The 22,172-nt window shown below is 57.7% G+C and overlaps 1 protein-coding gene across 1 annotated transcript; it reads right to left on the bottom strand.

Annotated features, from left to right (window-relative positions):
• Positions 1-1,875: 1,875 nt before the first annotated feature.
• LOC134420641 (nuclear receptor ROR-beta-like) lies at positions 1,876-21,932 on the bottom strand. The gene is made up of 10 exons (XM_063160845.1): positions 21,875-21,932; positions 13,904-13,989; positions 13,124-13,265; positions 11,982-12,395; positions 10,594-10,715; positions 9,346-9,478; positions 8,146-8,253; positions 6,981-7,091; positions 6,058-6,170; positions 1,876-5,519 (listed from the first exon to the last, which is right to left on the bottom strand). The coding sequence occupies exons 1-10, from the start codon at positions 21,879-21,881 to the stop codon at positions 5,358-5,360; spliced, it is 1,398 nt and encodes a 465-aa protein (XP_063016915.1). The 5' UTR covers positions 21,882-21,932; the 3' UTR covers positions 1,876-5,357.
• Between the last annotated feature and the right edge of the window lie 240 nt (positions 21,933-22,172).

Below are 22,172 nucleotides of genomic sequence, written 5' to 3'. Positions count from 1 at the left end.
TATTATACATTATATATTATATATGTTCTATATATTCTGTTTCTAGATATATTAATATAGAAAATAGAATATAGAATATAGAAAATAGAATATAGAATATATAGAATATGTAATAGAATATAGAATAGAATATATAATATATATTCCCTGGACACCCCGGGGAGGCCCCAAAGTGGGTGATTGCCTTTCCCAACACCTCCCCAAGCTGTGCCCTGCTTTGCCCAGGGTTTATGCTGCAATATGTGAGCCCCAGATGGGTGGGAAGGAGGAGGAGGAGGAGGAGGAGCTGTGTTGTCCCCTGGGAATGGCCCAGGGCTTTGCCGGGCCCTGCTGCTCCAAGGATTCTTTTTGTTATTTCCCTCTGCCCCACAGCTCCTGACCAGCCCAGCTGTGTGCTGGGGACACAGCTCTGATCTGTCCAGCAGGGAATGGACACCCAGGTGAGATTCACAGAAGGAAACCAGGATGTGTCTTCACACCCAGTGATCCCTTTGTGTGTGTGCCCCCAGAGCAGAGATTCAAAGAGTCCTGGAATATTCTGAGTTAGCAGGGACCCTCAGGGATGATCAGTGCAGCCCCTGTCCCTGCACAGCCCCCCCAAACCCCACCCTGACACCCCTGGGAGCTCTGTCAGTGAGGGGCTGGGAGCACAAACCCTGTGAGGAACAGCTGAGGGAGCTGGGGGTGCTCAGCCTGGAGAAAAGGAGACTCAGGGGTGCCCCCATCACTCTCTGCAGCTCCTGAAAGGTGCCTGTGCTCAGCTGGGGCTGGGCTCTGTCTGCAGGAACTGACAGAACCAGAGCACACAGCCTCAAGCTGTGCCAGGGGAAATTCAGGTTGGATATCAGGAAAAAGTTTTCTACAGAAAGGTGATAAAGTTCTGCAATGGCTGCCCGGGGAGGTGGTGCAGTCCCCATCCCTGGGTGTGTTTAACAAAGCCTGGATGTGGCACTGGGTGCCAGGGTTCAGCTGAGGGGTTGAGGCTGGGTTGGACTCAATGACCTTGGAGGTCTCTTTCAACCCAGTGATTCTGGAATTCTGTGATTGTGTGAATTCTGTGATTCTGTGAATTCTGTGTCCAAATGCTCCTGCAGCTCTGGCAGCCTTGGCACCATTCCCTGGGCAGCCTGGGCAGTGCCCAGCAGCCTCCGGGGGCAGAACCTTGCCCTGAGCTCCATGCCAAGGCCTGGCACAGCTGCAGCCCTTGCTGGGCTCCTGTCCCTGTGCCAGAGCAGAGATTAGTGCCTGGCATCCTTGTTAAATCCAGGACATCCATGAACATCCATGTATAATGCCCTGGTATATCTGAGATGTTCCTTCCATCCTAGGACTGGGAACTGTTTGGAAATGACTCCCAAATGCTCCTTGGATGTCCCTGATTCCTCCCCACAGATGCACCATCTCCCCAGACCTGTCTCCACTCTTCTGCCCCAAAATGTGTCCCTGGCACTGCCAGGTGCAATCCCTGTCCCTCAGCTCTGCTGTGCATTAAGTGAAGCCAGGCACCTCCCAGTGCCTGAAATCTGCCTTTATGTCCAAATCCTGCTCAGGATGGATGGGATATTGGGCAGGAATTGTGGAATCCATCCCTGGAATGGATTTCCCAGAGCAGCTGGGGCTGCCCCTGGATCCCTGGCAGTGCCCAAGGCCAGGCTGGGCAGGGCTGGGAGCAGCCTGGGACAGTGGGAGGTGTCCCTGCCATGGCACTGGATGGGCTCTGAGGTCCCCTCCAACCTAAACCATTCTGGGATTCTGGTAAAGCTCAGTCTTTAACTCATGGAAGAAATTAAAATTTTTTCCATCACTTTGAGGGATTCATTTCCACTCTCCCTCTTTCCTAAAATTTAAAATTATTTCCAGCATTATATATATATTTTGTTAAACTTGTGAAACAGACTTTATTTTTCTTCCTGTAAATTTTGTGCAATATACATCTAGGTACCTATTGAACACACCTCAGTAAAAAGGTTGTCATCCATACATTATATTACTTTTTATTTAATGTTATGAAAAATTCCAACAACAGTTTTTGTCCTTAAATAAACGTTTCTCCCTCCCCTGCCCTCCCTTCCTAAGCTGACTGGTCTGAAAGAGGAAATTTTATTTAGTTATTTTCTTTTCTTTAAAAAAATAGAAATTACAATCTTACAAGACAGAACATTCAATGAGAACAGAAGCATTTTCCTAAATCTAAAAAGTAAAACATTTCCATAAAACCTGTTGGTATCTACAGGTAGGTAATGTGTGGAGGGGTGGTAAATGGAAATAAAAGGTTTTCCATTTCTTCCTTTCATTCATAGAGATAAAAAATAACATAAAGCCGACCAAAACTTTATATATTTTTCTCTTTTGCACCAACATTCACAAGAATATATATTATATATATTTTTGATCCATCTTTATACACAGTGTGAGGGTTCTGTGGGTGGAAATGGACACTCAGCTACACTGCCAGAGCAGACAAACAAACACTAAATTAATCTTGGTCTGGAAAGGAGCCCCAGCTGGCAGCCCAGGGCTGCTGGAAAGGAACATCCCATGTTGGGATGGGAACATCTCTGGAGCACCAGAGCCATGGGGGGCTCAGGGCTCCTGGCCCCCTCCCCACTGGCCACAGGGGAAAGGGAAATCTCCCTTTTTTTGGGGCATTTCTGCCCAGGTTTTGTCATTTCCCTGCAAGCTCTGAGCTCTGGGTGGCCCAGCAGGGGTGAGGAACCTTGGCACAGCCCTGGCGAGCCCCAAGCAGGGGCTGCCATCCCTTGCCATCCCTTTCCACCCCTGCCATCCCTTTCCATCCCTTGCCATCCCTTTCCACCCCCTGCCATCCCTTCCCAGGCGTGGCACCCACCCCAGGCCAGCAATCACCGAATCGACACCGAATCACTTTTATATCCCCTCCCAAAAATAATCATCGAATCAAGTCGGTTCCTCTGAAGAGAACTGAAAAGTGCAGGTTCCTGCAGTTTGGCAGGTCGAGTTACACGTGTTTAATACTTCCAGTCTTCCCTAGGTTCCCACGGGGGGGCTCTTATTGCTCAGAATAATCCAGAATCTCTCCCCACGGGCTCTGATGTTCCCAAATTAAGGTGCTTTCCTGGGTTCTTTGCCGGATGAAATGAACTCGGTGGCGTGTTGGTTGTGTTGGCTGACAAACACTGAGGGCAAAAAGAAGGGTGTGTGCTTTTTTTTTTTTTTTTTTTTTTAAATAAATTTCTGGGTTTTTTTCCCCAAATGTTCCCAAACCCCACGGGCTGTTCCCTCCGAGCTCAGTCGCGTTCTGGGGCTGCTTTTTCCGGGAAGTGAACGGCGCTGTCGGAAATGACGCTTCCAAAAAAAACAACACAAAAAAAAGGCACAACCCTCTGGACATAAAAGGCAGTACTGACTTCTCTCTTCTGTCCAAGCTTTGCAGAGGGCAGGAGAGGAGCCGGGCACATCCCCACGCCGTGGACGCTGCGCTGGACAGCCACACATTGGCACTGGACGTCGCGTGGGGCCGTGGGAGGGCTGGCAGCCTTTTCCCAGAGACCTGGCTCCAGCAGAGAGGGAGCCAAGGCTGGCAGGCTCCAATCTGCTCCCAGAAGCTGGTGGGATGTGGTCAGCAAAGCCATGGGAGTTTGCTGGTGGGATGTGGTCAGCAAAGCCACGCGGCGGCTGCTCCCAAATTCCCTCTGCCTTGGAGCCGAGCAGAAATCCCATGGGAGAGTCTTCCCTCGTCAAGGTTGGTCCATGGTCTTCCCTAGGAGGTGTTTTGACAAAAGCAGGAGTATCCCTCACGTTGCTAAGAAAGCTGCTGGTTTGGTTTGAGGGGTGCAGTTGTGGATCCAAAGGTTTTGGCTCCCGCTCGGAGCTGCCCGAGGATGGGATTGGGTGCACGAGGAATCAGCACAGAGCAGGAAAGGAGATTGGGATTTTAGCCCTTTGTCAGCAGAAACTGGGGCTGCCTCAGAGCAGGTTTTTCCCTTGTAGTTTTTTTGGCATTTGCTGCAGTGAGAGCAGGAGCAGGGACGGAAAAATCCATTTGCAGAGCCACAGAGTCTCTCAAGCATCCCCTGCTGCCGTGGCCTAGAACAGCATCATCCCACCAATCCTTCCTTCATCCCCTTTTGAGCCTCCCAAAAGGAGCAGCAGGTCCCAAACACCACATTCCTTCCAACCAGCCTTATTCTCAGAGGGAATAAGGAGCTTGCACTTCCCCTTGGCTCCAACAGGCAGTTTCTCCCCCTAAAAACCTCCTAAATCCTGCTAACTCAAGAGCAACTCCCAAAAGAACAATTCTAGGGAGCTCATTGAGGGGAAAGCCTGGGTCCAACTCAGCCTGCAGCCACACCTGTGTGTGGTGTGGGAAAGGGGAACCTGGGGATGGGGTGGGGAAAGGGTCACAAACCCTGCTCTGGGTGCTGAACCTTGGGGCAGTTTTAATGGGATTGATAAGAGAGCTACACACAACAGCAGCACCCAGAGCTGCGGCCACCACGGGGACAGGGACAGCCCTGGAGCCCCTCCAGTGCCACGGCTGCCTCTGGGGTGGGATGGCCAGGATTTGGGCTCTGGCTGAAGTCCCATGGGCCTGGAAAAGCTTTTGGGATGCACAGAGTGGCACGAGGCACCAGCTCCACAAAGTCAGGTGTCACCCAGCTGGACAAGGAGCTGGCTGGGAATTTGGGAGAATGCTGTGATGGAGGGCATGGAGACCCTGCAAAACTCTTCCCCTGCTGCATTGAGCATCTTTTCCCTCAAAGCAGCTTCCCTACAAGAAAATCCTGTGGTGAATCCCCCACCAGCCACAGCCAGACCTTTCCTGGCCAAGCTCCCAGGGTCCCACTGCACCCATGGGAGATGAAATAAAGCAAAGGCTCTCTCTGTCCTTTCCCTCTCCTCAGCTGCAGCCCCAACCCGACCCAGCCGAGTCAGCATCACCCCTTCTTTATCCCATGCCTGATGATCGGGTTAAAAAAACCACAATAAAATAAAAATAATAATTAAAAAAAACAAAGAAATAAAAACGGGAGGTGGAGAGCGCAGCCGGGACAGCGGGAAGGACACTCCCTCCTCCCGTGTCACCAGGAGCAGCCTGTCCCTCACCACTGCCAGGAGCATCTCCTCTCCCAAGCAGAGATTTCACATTCATTTCACTGGTATGGCAAAGTCCATTTGCTTTTTTTTCCTTCAAGGTGCTTTACATTCAAGAGCTATTGCAATCCACAGCGAGGAGACGGGGCCAGGGAGGCACCGCAGCCCCCCCGGGGGTTCTCTTGCCTTTGATTATTTGATTTAAATAAATTGCCCCAAACCTCTGAAGTGCAGTTTTGGCTCCAAATTTTGGGGAACTCCAAGGGGGCCGCTGGCTCCTGGCCTTAGCTCTCCCGGGGGTCGCTGTACTGAAGCTCAGAGTTGAAAACCTCCTTGTAGAGAGGGGGGAAGTTCATGGCAGTCTCCGGGTGCAGGAGACGGAAAAATTCCAGCTTGTCCAAGTGCAGGTTGCAAATGGTCTTCATCAAGGGCAGCTTGGAAACCATCTGCAGGGAGAGAAGGAGCTGGTGACCGCTGGGGTGCTGGGTGTGCAGGCCCTGATGCTGCTGTTCCCCCTCCCCTGGGGACAAGCAGGGGGATTTGGGGACAAGCAGGGGGGTTTGGGGACCACTCAGTGTCCTCTGCACTGCTGTTCCCCCTTCCATGGACACAGGGGGTGGGTTTGGGGATCAAACCTGGCAGATTCCCCACCTTTGGGCAGCCTGGCAGCAACCTAGCCTCACCCCAAACCCTCATCTTTCCACAGCGGGTGCTCCTCCCCATCCCAGCTCGGTGCAGGTCAAAGCATTCCCAAAATGGCTCTTTTTCCTAAAAAAACCCCACTTCTTGGTGCACTGCCAGGTTCAGCAGCACTGCCTGCACCACAAGGGAGATTCACAGCCCTTGGAAGGAGAAATTCTTCTCCTCCTCTGACAGGTTTGAGGTCTCTCTCACCAGAATGTGTGTGACTCCTGAGCTCTGGCCCAGCCACATCCCCCAGCTCAGACACCCCCTGCTCCCCTGGCTGGGTTTGTGCGCCCCCACCTTCGAGAGCTTGTCCTCAGCGGAGTGTTTCTTCTGGATCTCGTGCTGCAGGGCCACGTAGATCTTGTCCTGGAGCTTCTGCACCTTCTTGGACTCAGTCAGCCACGGGCGGTCTGGGGGAGAGGAGGGACAGAGTCAGCACTTGTTGGATCAGGTTCTTTTCTGACTTAGAGATGGGGCAATGGAGAGGTGTTTTAAGAACTTTTATTTTATTTTTAGTAAATATATGTATAATGTAATGTAATGTGTAATATATAATATATAATATATAATATATAATATATAATATATAATATGTAATACATGATATTATATATTACATTACATTACATTACATAATATTGCATATTATATAATATATAATATATTATATATTATATATTACATATTATATAATATGCAATATTATGTAATATAATGTAACGTAATGTAATGTAATGTAATATATAATATAGATATGATATGATATGATATGATATGATTGATGTGATGTGATGTGATATAGGTTTTAAATATATGTTTTACTTATAACATATAATATATGTTATAAATCGTGCTATCACAATTAGAAGCTAACTATTAGAACTTTATCACTATTAGAGATGAATCCATTTCCCACAGCCACAGGGTCAGAGCCACCAAGGATCTCTCCCATGCACAGGGCAGTGGTCCCTGCCTCTTTTAACCCTTCCTGCTCCCCAGGATGGTTTTGGGGACACTTGACTCCTCCCTCTGCTCCCCACCCCACCATGGGTGACACGGTTCCTCTTCCCACCAAGGAACGACAGATGCATTTTGCCCACCTCTAGATGCATTTTTCCCCCCAAGCTCCTTTCCCAGGAGTAACTGAAATCATGCACCAAGGGAGGTTTATGGGCTCAGCTCTCCCCACAGGACACCCCCAGATTTGGGGCCCCCAGTACCTGGGGAGAGCAGGACAGCAGCAGTGAAGAGGGCGAGCTCCTCGTCCGACAGCTGCAGGCGGCACAGGGTCCTGCCCAGCTCGAAGACAGCACCGATGAGGTCGTCACAGCCTGAGGGGACAGCAGGGACATGTCACTGTCACTGCTCTGCCCACCCAGCAGCACCGGGAGCTTGGAAAGGTTTTGGGAGAGGAGATGGGTGGGGAGGGGTCCTGGGCACTCATCTGGCAAATTCCAGCCTTGTCTGGGTTGCAGAGGGAGAGGAGAGAGGATAAGGGGAGAGGGAAAAGCAGAGGATAGGGAGAGAAGGAAGGAAGGAAGGAAGGAAGGAAGGAAGGAAGGAAGGAAGGAAGGAAGGAAGGAAGGAAGGAAGGAAGGAAGGAAGGAAGGAAGGAAGGAAGGAAGGAAGGAAGGAAGGAAGGAAGGAAGGAAGGAAGGAAGGAAGGAAGGAAGGAAGGAAGGAAGGAAGGAAGGAAGGAAGGAAGGAAGGAAGGAAGGAAGGAAGGAAGGAAGGAAGGAAGGAAGGAAGGAAGGAAGGAAGGAAGGAAGGAAGGAAGGAAGGAAGGAAGGAAGGAAGGAAGGAAGGAAGGAAGGAAGGAAGGAAGGAAGGAAGGAAGGAAGGAAGGAAGGAAGGAAGGAAGGAAGGAAGGAAGGAAGGAAGGAAGGAAGGAAGGAAGGAAGGAAGGAAGGAAGGAAGGAAGGAAGGAAGGAAGGAAGGAAGGAAGGAAGGAAGGAAGGAAGGAAGGAAGGAAGGAAGGAAGGAAGGAAGGAAGGAAGGAAGGAAGGAAGGAAGGAAGGAAGGAAGGAAGGAAGGAGAGGAAGGAAGGAAGGAAGGAAGGAAGGAAGGAAGGAAGGAAGGAAGGAAGGAAGGAAGGAAGGAAGGAAGGAAGGAAGGAAGGAAGGAAGGAAGGAAGGAAGGAAGGAAGGAAGGAAGGAAGGAAGGAAGGAAGGAAGGAAGGAGAGGGAAGGAGAGGGAAGGAGGAGAAGGAAGGAGGAGAAGGAAGGAGGAGAAGGAAGGAGGAGAAGGAAGGAGGAGAAGGAAGGAGGAGAAGGGAGAAGGAGAAGGAAGACGGAGAAGGAAGATGGAGAAGAAGGAACAGAAGGAAGAAGGAGAAGGAAGGAGGAGAAGGGAGAAGGAGAAGGGAGGGGCAGCTGGAGCCCTTACCGAGAGATTTGAACATCTGCATGCCACCGAACTTGCCCTCGAAGAGGACGGTGTTGTTCAGGGGGTTGAAGGCGCGGATCATGCGGATCAGGAGCACCTCGAGGCAACCTGATGTAGGCAGAGAGAGCGCAGACGAGGGCAGGGCAGGGCAGGGTGGGGAAGGTCAGGGGGGTTTCCGTCACCCCAGGACCAAATGTAAGAAAGAGGAAAGCCCCCAGTGCACGTTTGAGGTCCAGATTGTTCGTTCCCAAGAGCAGCATGGGTAATTCAACAAATCCAGTTTGGGTTTTTGGGATTGGTTGGGTTTTTTTTAGGTGTCCAATTGTGACCACAATATTTCACCAAAGGGAAATATTATCCAGTCATTCGCAGCCAGGCACAGAGAGACCGAGGTCGTGGTGGAGCACCGAGAGAGAGGAAAGGGTGAAAACAAAATAAATAAAAAGAAAATGGAAGGAAGAAATGAAAGAATGAGTTAAACTCCAGCGCTTCAGGCACAGCCAGCTCTGGCTTTGGGGTACAGCACCCTGCAGGGACGCTGGCATGTGTCCCCAGGGCTGGGTGCTGATCTCAGCTCCCCAGCTCTGACAGATCAGAAACTCTGAGGTTCTCCCAGTGTTTTGGGGATTTTGCACATTCAGCTCCCTGGCCTGGGCACGGCATTGCCAGCTTGGGCAGATGGAAGGATGGGGGACGTGGGTGTGCGCTGCCATCATCCTCCTCTTCCCAGTCTCTTGCTGGGAGAAGAGGCCAATCCTTTTCTCTCAATCCTCCCCGCTCCTGTTGGAGTTTGGCACCCCTTCTCCCAGAGGAAAACCTTCTGTTCTCATTTCCCTCCCAGTTTCTGGGTGACATTTGGATGGAGAAAAGCCTGTGCCCGAGGCAGGCACTCCCCACGTGCCCCCCTTCACCATCACCCTTGGATGTGACCTGCAGCTCCTTCCAGCCCAGCACCTGCTCCCCCAGCACTGGGAGAACTGGGGCAGCCGGGGGGGACCCCAAAAAGGAAAGCACCAGCCAAGAGAAGAGATGGGATTTGCTTCTGGCCCCATGGCTCTGCTCGGGAGAGGGGTAGGGGGTGGCAGGGGGCGGTGGGGACACGCAGGCGGTGGCAGGGGACAATGGAGACACGCAGGGGGTGGCAGGGGACGGTGGGGACACTCAGGGGGTGGCAGGGGGCCAGGGGGGCTCCCCCCTTACCGGCTTTCAGCAGGATGATCTGGTCGTTCTGGCAGAGCTCCATGAAGCCGTCGATGCGCTTGGCGAACTCCACCACGTACTGGATGGCGTTGGAGATCTGCAGCGAGCACTGCTGCCACATGGCCTCGCAGCTCTGTGCCACAGGGGACACTCTCAGGGGGTGCTGGCACCCTGGCACCCCAGCTCTGTCACCCCCAGGGCAGGAACAAGACCCCAGAGCCATACCATGCACAGGGGACACTTAGGGTGTGCTGGCACCCCAGCTCTGTCACCCCCAGGGCAGGGGTGAGACCCCAGTGCTGTGCCATCCATGGGGGACACTTAGGGTGAGCTGGCACCCCAGCTCTGTGACCCTCCCATGAGAGGGACAAGACCCCAATGCTGTGCCACCCACAGGGGACACTCTCAGGGTGTGCTGGCACCCTGGCACCCCAGTTTTGTGACTCCCCAAGACAGAGACGAGACCCCAGTGCTGTGCCATCCATGGGGGACACTCAGAGTGTGCTGGCACCCCAGCTCTGCCACACCCCAGGACGGGGATGAGACCCCAGTGCTGTGCTATCCACAGGGGACACTCTCAGGGTGTGCTGGCACCCTGGAACCCCAGTTTTGTGACCCCCTCAGGGCAGGCGTGAGACCCCAGTGCTGTGCCATCCATGGGGAATACTCTCAGGGTGTGCTGTGCCTCTGGCACTCCAGCTCTGCCACCCCTAGGGCAGTGACAAGACCCCAGTGCTGTGCCATCCATGGGGGACACTGTCAGGGAGTGCTGGGATCCCAGCTCTGTCACCCCCAGAGCAAGAATGAGCTCTGTCACCCCAGGGCAGTGCTGTGCCATCCATGGGGTACACTCAGGGTGCACTGGGACCCCAGCTCTGTCACCCCCTAGGACAGGGATGAGACCCCAGTGCTGTGCCATCCACAGGGGACACTCAGGGTGTGCTGCCACTCCAGCTCTGTCACCCCAGAGCAAGAATGAGCTCTGTCACCCCAGGGCAGTGCTGTGCCATCCATGGGGTACACTCAGGGTGCACTGGGAGCCCAGCTCTGTCACCCCCTAGGACAGGGATGAGACCCCAGTGCTGTGCCATCCACAGGGTACGGTGACATTGGGACACCTGGGCTGTGAGCTGCCACAGCAACCTCCCCTTCTGGGCATCTCCCAAGCACTGACAGGACCCTGCTCACCCATGGACGGCCCCAGGGGACAGTGGCTGTGCCAGGGGCTGTGGTGGCAGTGGCACTCACCTTGCTCTGCAGGGCACGAACCTCCTCAGGTGAGTAGAGGCTCCAGGCCAGGCGCTTCAGCTCCTCCGTGGTGTACTGGCACGTCTCCAGGTGGGACTTCACCACGTTCTGGGCCACCCGGTCTGCAGGGTGGGGGGACAGCAGGAGGTGACACCTGGGCACCCCAACCCTGTCCTGGCCTCTAGGGCTGTGGGGCTGAGGGCTGGAGGGGTGGTGGGGCTCTCACACGGTGTCACGGGGTGTGAGGAGAGATGGGGCAGCAGGGGCTGAGCCCAGAGCAAGCAAGGGATGTGCCACAGACCCTGGGTGTGCTGAGCTCCATCCATCAGGGAGCCTTGGGGCTGCTCCAGGAACTGAGGCTGGGCTCATCCACAGGGATGCTCCATGTCCCAGGGATGCTACTGGTACCCCCAAGGATGCTCAGTACCCTAGGGATGCTACTGGTACCCCCAGGGATGCTATTGGTACCCCCAGGGATGCTATTGGTACCCCCAGGGATGCTCAGTACCCCAGGGATGCCCAGAATGGTTTGGGTTGGAAGCTTAAATCCCATCCATTTATTCATCTTAAATCTCATTCCATGGGCAAGGACATCTTCCCCTAGAGCGGGTGTGTGTCCCCAGGGCTGGGTGTCCTGCAAGGTGCTGGGGTGGCAGCAGGTATGCACCCCAGGGATGCCCTTTGTACCCCCAGGGCAGCCATTGGTACCCCCCAGGAGTGCTCAATATCTCAGGGATGCCATCAGTAGCCCCAGGGATGCCCTTGGTACCCTCAGGGATGCCCTTGGTTCCCCCAGGGATGCCATCACTGTACCCCCGGGACAGTGCCTCCATCCACACCCCTGCCCCATCCCCATCCCTTCCTGCATCCCCATCCCTGTCTGCATCCCTGTCCTTACCTTCATCCCCATCCATCTTCATCTCCATTCCCCTCTGCACCCCCATCCCTGCCTGCCCCTCCACCACTGTTTGTATCCCTGTCTTCCTGCATCCCTGTCCATCTGCACCCTCATCCCTGTCCCCATCCCCATCTTTGTCTCCGTCCCTGCCCCATTCTCCATCCCTGTCCCTGTTTCCATCCCTGTCCCTCTTTCCATCCCATCCCTCTCTCCATCCCATCTCTCTCTCCATCCCCATCCCTCTCTCCATCCCATCCCTCTCTCCATCCCATCCCTCTCTCCATCCCCATCCCTCTCTCCATCCCATCTCTCTCTCCATCCCTGTCCCTGTCCTTGTCTCCATCCCTCTCTCCATCCCATCCCTCACTAGGGAAGGACTCACTCCCATCCCAAGTGTAAGTGGTGGAGGGATGAATCCCTCCTGCATCCTTTGACTCACTGACTCATCCTCGTGGCCACACACACCCCCCTGCCCTGCCCTGGCACTCACCAATCTCCAGGACAGAGATGTCAGGGGGCAGCTGGGCACCCTCCAGCGCCCCGTGTGCCAGCAGCGCCGGCTCCAGCATCAGCTCATAGAGGGATTCCTGCTTGATGAGCGTGGCATCGGCCACGTCCAGGCTGGACTGGTCGGGCGAGGGCTGAGCCGAGGCCAGCAGGTCCAGGTTGTAGTAGGTGCTGCTGCCGTCGGGGGTCAGGGGGAAGTCGAAGAGGAGCCCGTCGGACAGCGTGGAGATGTCGTCCAGGTCCGAGAGGCCGCTGCTGACGCTCGTGGTGTACACGCGGCTCAGCGACTCGGGCTCGTCCTTGGCGCCGCCGCTCTGCTCCTGGCTCTGCTGGTGCTTCTGCACCTCGGCGTAGAGGCTGTCCCGCTGCTTCTTGGACATGCGGCCGAACTTCACCGCTGCCCCGGGGGGAGAGGTGGCGGAGTCAGGGCAGCTTCACCCCCAAGGCAAAGGCACTGCCCTGGGAAAGGCCCTGGCTGCTGGGAGTGCCTGCTCTGGGGGCTGGGACCCCGCTGGATGCACCCCCCCCCATCCCAGACTGTCGCAGACATCTTTGTAGGAAAATCCTTTCTTAGGATTTTTTCCCTTCTGAGAAGCTGAGAGGCTTCAGAGACAAAATGTAAACAATGGTTGTCTGCTGCTGTGGGATGCAACAGGTGGGTCCGTGATTGTGGATGTTTGGAATTAGTGACCACTCACGGCAGAGCTGGCTCTCACTCTCTGTCCGAGCCACAGACCTTTGTTTTCATTCCTTTCCATTCTATTCTTAGCTTAGCCAGCCTTCTGAGATGAAACTCTTCTTTCTATTTTTTACTATAGTTATAATGTAATATATATATATATATATATATCATGAAATAATAAATCAAGCCTTCTGAAATATAGACTCCAATCCTCATCTCTTCCCTCAACCAAAGACCCCAGTGAACAGCATCACACCAGACCAACCCTGGGTCCAACCAAACAGAACCAATTTCGATTTTCCCACCGAAAACACAAAAGCGTTTCTGGGCATCCCAAACCCTCCTCGCACCCGCTGGCCCTGCGGGGGGATCAGCTCCATCCTGAGTGCCTGGGACGCTCCGAGGGGGAGCAGGGGACCCTGGAGACGCGGGGCAGGACTCACCGTCGCGGGACATGCCCAGTGCCAGGCATTTCTGCAGGCGGCAGTGCTGGCAGCGGTTGCGGTTGGTGCGGTCGATCAGGCAGTTCCTCTGCCGGGAGCACGAGTAGCTGGCATTGTTCTGCTGGCTCCTCCGAAAGAAACCCTGCCCGGGATCACAGAATCACAGAATCACAGAATTTCAAGACTGGAAGAGACCTATAAGATCATCTAGTCCAGCTGATGTTCTAACTGTTCAACTAGATCATGGCAGCAAGTGCCACATCCAGTCTTTTTTTGAATTCTTCAAGGGATGATGCCTCTACCACCTCACTGGGTAAATGATTCCAGTATCTGACCACTCTTTCTGTAAAGTATTTCCTTCTTAATTCTAACTCACATCTGGCTTGATGCAACTTGAGACTGTGTCCTCTTGTTCTATCCGTTGTCGCCCGGAGAAAGAGGCCGACCCCAGCTCACCACAGCCACCCTTCAGGAAGTTGTAGAGAGTGATGAGGTCGCCCCTGAGTCTCCTTTTCTCCAGGCTGAACAACCCCAGCTCCCTCAGTCGCTCTTCCTATGGCTTGTGCTCCAAGCCCCTCACCAGCCTCGTTGCCCTCCTCTGGACACTCTCAAGTAACTCAATGTCCCTCCTAAAGTGAGGGGCCCAGAACTGGATACAATACTCCAAGTGAGGCCTCACCAGTGCCGAGTACAGGGATGGGATGGGATGGGAGAGGTTGGGGAAGTGCCCGGCGGGAAGGCAGAGCCGCCCCCTGCCCGCAGCTCTCTGCCCCAGCTCACCTTGCAACCTTCGCAGGTGATGACACCGTAGTGGATCCCTGAGGATTTGTCTCCGCAGATCTTGCACGGGATCACCTCGATTTGGGCTGCGGTGGGTGAGGAAAGAGGGGAAACCGCGGGGTTAATGATGGTCACTGCTGAGAGGGAAGAGGGCTCAGCACCTGGGGAAACTGAGGCACGAGAGCCGGACCCACCGGCAGCTCAGCGCTTCCCACAGACCCCACAAGGCTTCCTGCACCTCAGAGAGGTCCCTAAAAGGTTCACACAGGGCGTGGGGAACCCCCATCCCCCAGCAGCAAGAGCCAGGCTAGGAAAGCCCTTGGATCTGAGAGGGAACAGAACGTTTCTGCCCGGGCCCCTGATTTGGAATCACCGCCCTTATTTTCAAACCGATGTGTGCACCAGGACAGGGACAGCCCGGCACAGGGACATCCCCATCCCTGCAGGTTCCCCAGGCAGAGGCTCTGGGCCCCCCCGTGCCCCCCTAGCCGCTCCCTTGAAGCCAGCACTGATATAGCCGATACAGCCACCCCCAGCTCAAGGTCCCGGCCCCTTCCCCCCACAAATCCGCTTCCCTCCCGCTTCTGCTTCGCTGGCACTGAGCTGCTAATAGGCTTCGTCCTCCTCATTTTCCAGCTGCCCCAGATCCGGGCTGGCCGTGCCCTCCCGGCCCGGGGGGGATGCTCGGCAGCCCCGGGGCTGTACGTGCCTCCCGGCATCTCTGCACCCTCTAATCCCCGTCCAGCCCCCGCAGCCCGGCCCGGCTCAGCCTGGCGGCGCTCCCGAGGGTGCTGGGCAGGCCCCGCCGCGCCAAAATAACCCCCAGGGCCAGATTATGGCTATTTCCAATCTCCTGGGCCTGTGCAAATCCCCCCAGCTCGGGTAATTCCCTTCTGCCTCTGCTCTCCCCTGGGAGCCGTCGGCTCTGCTGGCTCTGTTCTGTGGGGCCACCTCGGCGAGTGACAGTCCCAGTGCTCAGCCAGTGCCACCTGTACCCGCCAGGGTCCTGGGGTCCCTTAGTGCTCAGGGGAGGCTGGGATGGGGCACTGAGGCCTCACTGGGCAGAGGGGCAGCCGAGGTGCCATTGACCCCTCAGGGATGCTCAGTCCCCCAGGGATGGCCTTGGTCCCTCCTAGGGATGCTCTCTGTCCCTCAGGGGAGCCATTGGTACCCTTAAGGATGCTCAATACCCCAGAGATGCTATTGGTCTATTGGTACCCCCAAGAATGCCATCAGTCCCCCGGGGATGCTCACTGGTCCCTCCTAGGAACACTGTCTGTCCCTTGAAGGAGCCATTGGTACCCCAAGGGATGCTCAATATCCCAGGGATGCCATTGGTACCCCAAGGATGCTATTGGTACCCCAAGGATGCTCTATACCCCAGGGATGACACTGGCACCCCCAGGGATGCTGTTGGTACCCCCCCAGGGATGCTGTTGGTACCCCAGGGATTCTCATTGGTCCCTCCTAGGGATCTCTCTGTCCCTCAGGGGAGCCATCAGTACCCCTGGGGATGTTCAATATCCCAGAGATGCCATTGGTACCCCCAGGGATGCTACTGGCACCCCCAGAGATGCCATTGTAAACCCCCCAGGGATGCTATTGGTACCCCAGGGATGACATTGGTACCCCCAGGGATGCCATTGTTACCCTCCCAGGGATGCCACTGGTACCCCAGGGATGCCACCACTGTGTCCCCCGAGGCAGGTTTGGCTCTGGGGGAGGATTCACTCCCATCCCAGGTGTAAATGCAGGGACAGATCCTGCATCCTTTGGCTCCCTGATTAACCCGGTGCCCCACATGCACCGGGTGGTTTTGGGGCTCCCCCCTCCTCCCCCAGGCTCCTTCTCCCAGGGCTGTTGTGTTGTCCCCGGACTCGGGGGAGTCATATCTCATCCCGCAGCCTCTGCCCACGCCCCTGCCGTGCTCCTGAGCCTGAGCAGAGCCGGTTTCCCCGCGGTGGGCAGGGCAGGGATGTCCAGGGCATCCTCGCATCCCCCGCAGCTGCACCAGCACCGCAGCGCCTTCCTCAGGGGCACGGAGGCACCAGGAGGGGCATGTGGGGCCACCCCCAAACCACCCCCAGCTGCCATGACCGAAACACCCCCAATTGCCCGGATCCCGCTGCCATCTGCCCCCACTCTGCAGGGGCCGCTCCGCTCCCCGCCGCCCTGCCCGAGCCCTGTCCGGGATGGCACCGAGGTGGTGGCACGGCGGGGGGCACAGGGAGGGGGTGCCACCCCCGGCAGGAAGCGGCGTCGGGCTCGTTATGCAACGTTAATTGCAACGTTAATTGCAGCCGCCGGCAGCGCGGGTGATGCATCGCGCCCGCCGCGCCCTCACGCCCGCGGCCGATACTCCGGTGCCCGGGATTACCGGCACACACCGGGGCTGAGCGCGGCCCGGCACCGCCAGCGAGCCCCGAAAACCCCAGCGACCCCAAAGGCTCCGTGTGCCGGGGGCCAAATCCCGCCCCATGAGAGCTGGAGCTGAGGGTGATGAGGATGATGGTGATGATGCTGTCCTGATGAAGGACAAGCCCTGCCGTGTGCCCGCAGCCTTTTGGGGCTCTAATTAGCATGGTGCTAATTACCGGCCGTGCCCGCCGCTGGCACCTGACCCGCTCCAGGACGCTCGTCCCAAATAACTGACGTGGAGATACGGCCGTAAGCTGGCGATGGCAATTACAGCCGGCACGGTTAATTGCTGCTCTGATTGGAAACCCGGCTGAGTCACCGAGCCGGCTCCTTCAGTGTCCCCTCGTGCCACGGCCAGGGACCCCCGAGGCGGCCGGACCCTCCCCTCGACCCCCAAATTCAGCCCTGGGCAAAGCCAGAGGCATGGGAAGGAATATGGGCGAGGGTGAGGCGGCCGCAGCAGCTCGGGAATCCCCCAAATCTCACTGGGATCAGGGAAAACATCTCAGCAGACCCCAAATCCCGGCTATTCCTCCACCCCAACCACTTTACCCTCATGCCTCAGTTTCCCCACTGGAGAATTTAGCATCTCCTCCCACCACAACCGTGCGAACGGGGGGGGGACATTTCGGAGGGGCTGAACCTCTTTCCCTTCTGGGAACCCCCACGCCGGGGCCGACGGTGCTAAAACGGGGATCAGGATAAAAGAAACAACGAAAGGGTTAAAAAAAAAAAAAGTAATAATGATCTCCAGCCGGCAATTAAAATGTCCCGGCGGTGGTATTTGCTCTCCTCCCACTGTAAACACTTCTTGCCCAACTCCCGGCCCGCTGCCACCGGCCGGTCCTTATGTAAGCGGCCCGGTGCGGCCGCGGGCCCGGCCGTGGCGGGGCGATGCCCCCGGTGCGCGGTGCAGCCCTCGTGTCCCACTGACACACTTTCTGCCCGCGGCCACGCCGCTTGTGTAACCACGGCCCTTAACCCTTCCGCGCCCGCTGCTGCTCAGGGCAGCACGCCGACCTCCCGCCGCCGGGAGTGCGGATTTTGGGGTGTTTGGGGGTGAAACTTCCAGCTGGAGGCACCCATTTGTCACCCTGAGCTGCAGCTGCAGGTGAGGGGCACCTCGTCCTCCTCCTCCTCCTCCCGCAGGTCGCCTGTCACGCCCCAGACCTGGCTCTGTGTGTGTGTCCCCTCCAGCGCGGCCCCGCTCCCCCAGCCCCTGCTGGAGGCTCCGCGGTTTCGGCAGAGCCAGATCCGCCCTCCCCGAGCAGGAATGGGCCGGCACACCCTCCCTGCATCGCCTCCGCCCCAAGGGCGGGCATCCCGGGCACCCCAAAACAAAACAAGGCCGGCGCTGCAGGGCGCAGCCATGGGGGCTGGACCCCTCTCTGGGGTGGCCCCATCCTCCTCCTCCTCCTCCTCCTGTCCTTCCTCTCAGCCTTATGATCTCACTGCTTTTGGGGAATGACCCCCAAACCCTCAGCATCCCATTAATCCTTAGGATGTGCTGTGACCCCGCTGCTGCTGGAGAATTTTTGGAGCTGCCCCCCCACTCCCCATCGGCATAACTGGGGCTGTGGGGTGAGGACTCCTGGGAGGGGTTTGTTTTGGGGTGCACTCCAGATCCCTGAACAGTGCCCCAGGGTGAGCCTGCACAGCTGTGACCCCATAGGGGCAGAATGTGGGCACCCCTTCCTTCCCCTGTGGTGTCCTTGCTGGAGGCAGTGGGGCAGCACCCCAGCTCTGGGTATTTCAGAGGTGGCTCCGTGCCTCTGGGGCCATCCCTGCCCCAAATATCCCCCAGTTCCTCCCCAGCGGAGGGGTGGAGTGACCCTGTGACCTGTGGGGACAGAGCTCCGTGCCCCATCCCTCTGCCAGGCTCCATCGATGCTGCAGGATGGGCACCCCTGGGAATTGGCAGCAGCCCTGCAGCCCCCCTGGATCCCCCAGCCCCAGCCAGGGCACCGGGGTGCTCCAATGCTTCCCCTCCAGCACCTCTCCCCTTCCAGGGGGACTCAGCATCCCCCTGGTGCAGCCAGAGCAGGGAGAGGAGGGCGAGTCCAGGCTGCACAGGGACCCACAGGGACACACAGGGACCTGCAGGGACACAAGGGACCCACAGGGACCCACAGGGACCCACAGGGACACACAGGGACACACAGGGACACACAGGGACACAAGGGATCCACAGGGACACACAGGGACCCACAGGGACACACAGGGACACACAGGGACCTGCAGGGACCCACAGGAACCCACAGGGACACACAGGGACCCACAGGGACACACAGGGACCCACAGGGACACACAGGGACCTGCAGGGACCCACAGGGACCCACAGGGACACACAGGGACCCACAGGGACACACAGGGACCCACAGGGACACACAGGGACCTGCAGGGACCCACAGGAACCCACAGGGACACACAGGGACCCACAGGGACACACAGGGACCCACAGGGACACACAGGGACCTGCAGGGACCCACAGGAACCCACAGGGACCTGCAGGGACACACAGGGACACACAGGGACCCGCAGGGACCCACAGGGACACACAGGGACCTACAATGCTGCCCCATTTCCCATTCCTGCCCTAAACCCCAGCTCTGCCCCCACATCCTCTGCAGCAACCTCCAGCCCCAGGAGTGACTGCGCCTCCCCACAGCCACCATCCCCCAGTTTTTTTTTTTGCTGTTGGGGCAGGAATAAACAAGGAAATAAAGGGAATTACCACCCCTTTTATCTGCTGATGGCTTTGCCATTAAACAGCCTCCGGTGCTGCAGTGCCTCGGGGTCTCCCAGCACCCCGGAACTTCGGCCGTGGCTGCCGAAAAATCCCATCCCCATCCCTGGGGAACCCCAAACAAGGCAGGCCCGTGCCGGGTGTTCACAGCCCCCGCTCCAGGCACAGGGACACCGGGGCCAAGTGGGCAGCAGGGAAAATTCAGATGACACAAGCACGGCCCGTGCCGGGCTGCGATTCTGGAGGGAGAACTGCTTTCCTAAGTGATTAGCAAAGATTTCCTGGAAACTTTGGGCCAGAACAGCGCTCAGCTGCTCTCACCCTGCCCTGGGGCAACCCCTGGCCACCTTCCCTCGCAGGCACGCGAACGGAGCTCTGCATTCTCCCCAGCCTCCAGCACAGCGCTGCTTTCCCCCGTCCCGCGGAGCAGGGGAACGGCAGCTCGGGGTGGGCGACGCCGCTGCCCCGGGGCCGCTCCGGTTCAGCAGCTCCGGTTCCGCAGCTCCCGTGCCACGCCGAGCCGTGCCAAGGCCGGCCCCGCAGCCCTTTGCACTTTGCCTGCTGCACAAGGGTGGCAAAGGTGAGGCAGAGGGGAGGGGGGACCTGCCAGCCCGGGGTGGGGACGAGCCGGGCTGCGGTGGGAGAACCCCTCCGGCAGAGCTGCTAAACCGGGGGGGAATTATCTCCCCCCGGGGGCTAAAAAAAGCCAGGAGAGCCGCTCTGCTCGCCACATCCGATAAACCGGGCTGATTTAGACATTAGCAGCTCTTTAAATAGCCGCGGCTAGTTCAAAGTTAAACGTGACAGAGAGCAGGGACAGGGACACGGGGATGGGGACAGAGACCACCAGACCCCAACCATAATTTCGCCTCTCCCTGTGCTGGCTCTCCCTGGGGTTATCAGCGTGGGGGGACCCCAAATCCACTCTGGACCCCTCAGGGAGGCAGAGGGCAGCTTTCTCCTCCAGGTTTGGTTTTTGGGGGGGGAGGCAGGGCCACCCGCGGCGCCGGGACAGGCGCTGCCGTCGTGCGGGAGGGCCCGGTGGGTGCCGGCCGCGCCAGCGTGTGCACGCCGCCGAAACGGGCAGGGAAGCTCCTCCTCCGCCCTCTCTGATTTTTTCCAATGACAGATCTAGGTCACTAGGACAAGTCGCAAAGGCTGCCGAGCCACCGCACGCTCCTCGCCACGCTGCTTGCAAAACAAGTGAGCAGGAGGGCTGGAAATCGTATAGGATTATACAAGGCAAAGCCTCTCTCTTGCCCGGCCCTGGCGCAGCCGCGGCGCAGGGAAAGGACGGCAGAGAGGAGCTGCTGTGGCCCCCGGGGAAATGGGGCAGAGCGGTGGCGGTTTTGGGAAGGAAAATGGAGATTGAATCAATTTGGCGTCGCCATGCGGCGTTTGGGCTTCGAGAGGGATGAGGACGCGGGACTGCGGGAAAAACGCCCGACTGTGGGGAACGGTGGGAATCGGCAGGGTTCGGCCCTAAATTAGGGGCAACACCAGCAATTCATGAGGGAAAAGGAAAAATATTTTTTAGAAAAAGCAAAAGTTCGCCCAGTTGCTGATTAAGCCGGTGCTGGCTGTGCAAGTGCTACGTAAGAGCCAGGCGTGATCGCAATTAGGCAGGCGCTAATGCTTCCCTCCGTCCCCATAAAGGTGCAAAGCCAGGATTTGGGGGGCAGGACAGGGATGTGGGGGGCTCGCCTCGCCTTCCCCATCGTTACACAAGAGAACAGCGGGGGCAGAGCCGCAGCACCCGCAGAGCAGGGAGCCAGCAGGGTTTGAGGAGCTCGGCATGAACGCCCTGGTGCCCACTCCCCAAAATAAGCCTAAGGACGTGCACCCCCAAAATAAACCCATGGAGGGGCACCAGGGGGGCCTGGCAGGGCGAAGGGTTTGGGGAAGGCAGGGCATGACGGAAAAATGGTTTAAAGGAGGATGAAAATCCCAGCCCAGCACGCTGGAGCAGAGCTGAGTCCGGCCACCGCTGCGTCACCATCAGCAGGCCCCGCTGGATTGTCCCGCTGGAGCCTTCCTCCCTCCATCCTCCTCCTCCCCACCGCCTGCCTGCTCGGCAAAGCACAGGGGTGAAAAGTAGGAATTGCCTTTGGTAGCGGGTAAAAGCAGCCAGGTGCTGGCACAACTCACCCCTGCCCTGGAAAAGGGGGCCCCCAAAATTGCACCTGATCCCTCGCTCGTCCCTGCAGGAGCCTCCCAAACTGCCCCCCACGCCGTGGGGAGGGGAAAAGGGGGAAAAACTACAATAAATCCAGCCCTGGTGGGAGCAACATATTGAGGAGGAGATTAAGGGGTTTAGTGCGGGGAAAAGCTTAAGAGTGCGTCTAAGCCGGCGTCGGAAAGCAAAGCAAAATAAACAAGAATTTTATTCCTAACGAAGGGGGAGCTGGAGGAGGCAGAGCGGCACCGGCGGGCACTGGTGCGGGTTCCCCCCTCGTTCCCCTCGGCGGGGCTGGTGCGGATCCCCCCTTGTCCCGTTCCAGCGGGGCTGCCGCGGGTCCCCCGTGTCCCCAGCGGGGCTGAATCGGCTCCTTCCCATCCCTTCCGCGGGGCTCACACCGCTCCCCTCGCTCTCCTCCAGCAAAGTTGATGCGGATCCCCCCGTGTCACTGTCCGGGCTGACACCGAGCCCCCCGTTCCCCACGGCGGGGCTGGTGCGGCTCCCCCGTATCCCCGTCCGGGCTGACGTCGGGTCCTGCCCGTCCCCCTCCGCCGGCTCTCCCCGGTCCCCACCGGCACCAACTTGTGCCGCCGCCCGCCCCCCGCGTTCCCCGGTGCCCCGGACCCACCTCGCATCGTGTCGGCCGCGCTCAGGGCGCCGGGGGGCGCATGGGGCGGCGCGGGGCTCCGGAGCGGCGCGGGGCGCGGCGGGGAGCGGCGGCACCGGGAGGCACCGGGCGGCACCGGGAAGCACCGGGCGGCACCGGGCGGCTCTGGCACCTGCCCCTCCGCCGCGCCGTGACCCACTTCTGCCCGAGCATGCGGCCGTTCACATGACGAGCCCGCCCCGCCCCCCCCCCAATCGGTTTCACTTCCAGCCCCACCTCCTGCCCTTCGTCCTCCTCCTCCTCCTCCTCCTCCCGCTCC

This window comes from Melospiza melodia, chromosome 7 (assembly GCF_035770615.1).
Source record: "Melospiza melodia melodia isolate bMelMel2 chromosome 7, bMelMel2.pri, whole genome shotgun sequence".
Lineage (NCBI taxonomy): Eukaryota > Metazoa > Chordata > Aves > Passeriformes > Passerellidae > Melospiza > Melospiza melodia.
The sequence above is the reverse complement of the archived record's forward strand: the minus strand, read 5'-3'. Positions and strand labels throughout refer to the sequence as shown.